Below are 4,394 nucleotides of genomic sequence, written 5' to 3'. Positions count from 1 at the left end.
GACATTTCCATGCCCCGAAACGTGACGCTAAGTGAAACTAACTGTGATTGGTTGTTTGACATGTCGGTCAAACAGCCTCGTGGGCGGGCCTTGTCCAGTGAAAGCTGCCATGAATTCCAGACCTTCTGCCATCAGTCTAAAGGTCTGGCTACGAGAGACTATAGACCACCTGTCATTATAGAGAAGACACATATTTTAGGAATCTGTCAAAAAAAATGTAAATCTAAAAATCTCATTGTCATTTATTGGGCAAATAACAAACTGAAACAACTAAACAGTATTTATACAACAAAAATTGCTTGCCTGCTTGCTGGCATTGTTTTTGTACTTTTTGACTAATTGAGTATCTGAATAAAAAAACAAAGCACTTGACTTTTTTTCTGCCTTTCTTTTATAGATAACAGCAATAATTATATTATAGCATTAGAAATAGCCTAATACTGTAACTAAAGAGCTTACGCATATTGGAGGACTAACCAATACAGAAAGCTAAAAAATGATTTTTGGTAATTACAAATACTGTTAGTTAAGAGCAGCAGTGGAGCAAACCTTACAAAACTGGTTTAAAACCTTACATAAATTTGTTTTAATGAATTTGTTAATCACTGTAGGCAATATAGTTTAAATCTCTAGAACAAAAATTAAAAAAATAAAGATAATTAAGACGAATAAAGTCAAAAGTAAAGTTCTGCAGGAACACTTTGATCAGTCAGTCCTCTCTTTATCCTGTAAAAGTGTCTGAGGTTTATATTCAGACAGTTACACACTTCTGTTCCTTCAGTTTCTAGTACTCTCATAAAGTACTCGCACCGCATGTTGACTTTTAAACATAAATGTAATGTTCAGCAAGATATTCCAGCACAGTGAATGTTTTCTCCCTCGTCTCTCTGTGTTGCGTCTGTTTAACGTGCGTCTGCCGCGCTGGCGCTCTTTCAGTAAAGATTTCAACTTAACACAATCTGTCAGGACGGGCCTTTATGCAAAAATGGAAAGGCTTGGGAGAATTTGTGACATGTGCAGATAAGGATATGACTGTTAACTGAAGGTTTTTTGCACTGAGGACGCACACACGTATCTGTCAAAGCGACTGACAGGGCAAGGCATTACACTGATGCATCAGACTTCTCATGTCTTGGGCAGCCTGGATCACCTGCTTACCCTGCAGGAGCTCATTCTGTTTCCTCCACTATTTTTAGATGCATCTTTGTCCATAGAAATGTGTTACTCAGTGCTGTAATTTGATGTGACCAGCTGAAGCTGGACGTGCACTGTGGGCAGACCCGACTAATCGATAATGCGAATCGTTGTCGATGATTTTCATTATCGATAATAATCGATTTTATCGATTAGTTGTTGCAGCCCTAATATATATGTCTTAACAGAGCACATTGAGTGAAACACCGTATCCCACAATGCAATGCACTCAACCTCAGGTGTGTTTCTCATACTATCATAGTTTAGTCCGTATTGAGTGTTCAGTACATGAGTGTTTCTGTGTCCTGATGACCAGTGCAGGGTTTCTGTGGGTCCTTCTAGTCTTAGATTTGGTTTGATCTGATTTAAGGCCATGGAGAGTCTGAAATGGTAAAACAAAGGTCTCAGTTATATTCTGAAGCTGGAAAACAGAGTCGCTGTGATACAGATATGTGATTATTAAATTCAGAAGGCAATTATTAAATTAAATGAATGACACATTTATTGTTAATGATGCAGCTATGTTTACAGTATGGTGTTTATATTGTGATAAGTTGTAAATGGTTTTCAGATGCACATTTATCTCCTCTGTCCGAATGAGCAGCTGAAGTAATAAGCCTGTTTAAATAATAAAAGAATTGAAGAGACTGCGTGTATTCTTTGATTGGTGCAGGTCTTCTGAAGGCTTGATGTGATGTGACGCTCTGCAGAAAGCCTGTGAACGCCAGAGTTCATGTTTACCCTCCGCGTCCAAATGAAGCTTAATTGCTGCTCTTTGGAGATTGCGTGTGTTTAGATGGAGATGCGCTTCTGGGAAGACGAGGCCTCCGGTGAATCCGGGTCTGTCCGACCGGATCATTAACGGCCGGCGATCCCGGGAAGAGCGTTGCCATGGAGACGAGCGTGTGTGTGGCGGAAGGTTTGTCCGCTGGTCATCACACGCTCTCGTATCATCCGTATGAAGTGCAGCTGCTCAGAGCTATTTACCCACGATTCTCTCTCTTTCTGTAAAAGGCAGTGTTCTATTTCTGTGGCTCTGGAAAACATTCCCTCTTTGTCCTCTCTTGCCTTATCTGCCGGCCTTCGGAGGACAGAATCCCTAATTTGCCGCTCCTGTTAGGTACATGTTTGGTCAGAGATAACAGCAGGAATGATGGAGGTCGTTCCCCGGCCGGAAACGGCTGATTAGCGGCAGTTTGGGGCTCGTTCTGCCCATGTTTGGTCAAATGAGGATCTGCTGCTAATCCGTCGTCTCCTGATCCTCTCGCCTGTGGAGATGATGTCAGCTGGAGAACAGCCTGCAGTCAAACCAAAATCATTCAATTTATTTTCACTAGTGGGTGCGGGACACCATGTAGTTAATTTATGTAAGTGAGGAGAGCAAAATAAAGTAAACTGTGACATATTATACCCAAAACCTCTTCATACAGTACAGTTTGGGAGCAAAAATTATTCAGACACTTTGACCTGAGCATGTTTTGCGTCAGTGTTTAATTGGTTGAGCTAAATTGGTATTATCTAATTGTGTACAGCTGAATTCATTACATACCTTTCTATCGAAGTTATCTGACATTATCAAGATCAATTTGTTCGGGCACAGTTTAACTCATTTTATTATCATTTTCTACACTATAGCAAATAAACCGTGATATAATGTGAGAAATCTCGAAGGTGCCTGAATAATATTTGTCTGTAATTAAGCTGATGTTTAATTCCGTCAGAATGCCTTTATTAATAATCGGATCTGGATCTGGGCTGAGGTTTAACCAGAGTCTGGTCAGCTCATCTGCTGCTAGAGATACTAGTTACTGCAGATCAGGGCAGCTGACATGAAGACAGACTGAACAGAGGAACTAGTTCATCATCATCGACAGAAACTCAGTTTAGACGACCGAGAGCTGCAGAGCAATGAAAATACAACCACATCAATAAACAAAACACACCACAGATGATAAACAACAGGATAAATGAGGAACAAATTAATCTCTTCGGGAAATTAAGAGCCAAACAAAACAAAGAAAGTCTTCTGCTAACCCTTGAGTTTAAAGTGAGTTTATCATCAGATTTATTATCAGGGCTGATCTGTAAAAAAAATACAGATTAACCTTAAAATACAGTCATCCACAACTAAACCATCACATATTTACTCTGTTGAACGCTAGAGAAGGTATTTTGATAAATGTGTCTGTGTTTTTGTAAATTATAGTGGTTCACAAGTAAATGATGACAGATTGATGATTTTCGTCTGACAGCCTGGTGATGAATTAGGGCTGTACGATCAATCGAAATCGTAATAAAATCACGATTTGAGCGTGCGCGATTTCTAAATCGCTTTATAGCACGATTTTCCGCGGCCCCGACCTCCCGCAGTATAAGCGCGAGAACAGAACAGACTGGGCATATGCCTAACTCCAGGTTCACACACTCTGTCTGTCATGCGTATTTTTTTCCGAGCCCATGTTAATGGATCAGAGCACTGCACGCGGTAAAAGATGTGAACAGAAAAGGTTAGACATCGAAAGGTGCAAAAAGAATGAATATCTAGCGCATGAGCATAGAGAGTTGTGAGTGAGTGAGAGGAGACATGTTTGAAGCGCGCGCATTCTCTCCGGACGAGAGCAGCATGTATCTGAGCACGCGTGTCTGGTTTTTTGTGACAAAGCAAAGGAAATCTGCTGCGAGCGGAGAGATTCACGCTCGCGTATTATTTTAATGTTCTTTCGCGTTACAATAACGCGCTCTCGCTGCTGCTTCTGCACCGCACACACATACTGTATACCACACTGCTGACGGAGTACGTGTGAACCTTGGGGCAATAAATATATTTCAGCACCTGAGGGCACCGCTACAATGAGCTCTATGACCAATGCATGGCAAAAAAAAAAAAAAACCCTGGACACGAGATTTATTTATTTATTTATTTATTTTTGCCATATGTCTAGACATTTTGTTTGACATCTTGACTTAGCGATTATTTTGACTTATGTCTGTTCTAGAGGCATATTACAACTTTTTGATAAAGCTCTCATTGGTTTTCTTTTGGAAATATGTTTCAAATTTATACTGAATGCATTTATGACTGTAAAGCATGTCTGTGTGTGTCAAAATCGTAATTAAAATCGAAATCGCAAAATCAAACAAATAAACGTCATATCTTTCCGGAGCGACGAGACACAAACACAAATGATGAATGAATGGCA

The 4,394-nt window shown here is 40.2% G+C and overlaps 1 protein-coding gene across 1 annotated transcript in view; it reads left to right on the top strand.

Moving 5' to 3' along the window:
* Positions 1-1,567: 1,567 nt before the first annotated feature.
* The window catches only part of LOC122144766 (1-phosphatidylinositol 4,5-bisphosphate phosphodiesterase beta-4-like), a gene marked incomplete at its 3' end in the record, with an annotated part of 19,258 nt that continues 16,431 nt past the window's right edge, over positions 1,568-4,394 (top strand). Inside the window, exon 1 of the mRNA XM_042755928.1 lies at positions 1,568-1,584. Within this exon, the coding sequence (XP_042611862.1) occupies positions 1,568-1,584 (17 nt within the window). The remainder of the gene's footprint in view (positions 1,585-4,394) is intronic.

Source organism: Cyprinus carpio, unplaced genomic scaffold (assembly GCF_018340385.1).
Source record: "Cyprinus carpio isolate SPL01 unplaced genomic scaffold, ASM1834038v1 S000006758, whole genome shotgun sequence".
NCBI lineage: Eukaryota > Metazoa > Chordata > Actinopteri > Cypriniformes > Cyprinidae > Cyprinus > Cyprinus carpio.
Note: the sequence above shows the minus strand (reverse complement) of the source record. Positions and strands in the feature narration are given on the sequence as shown.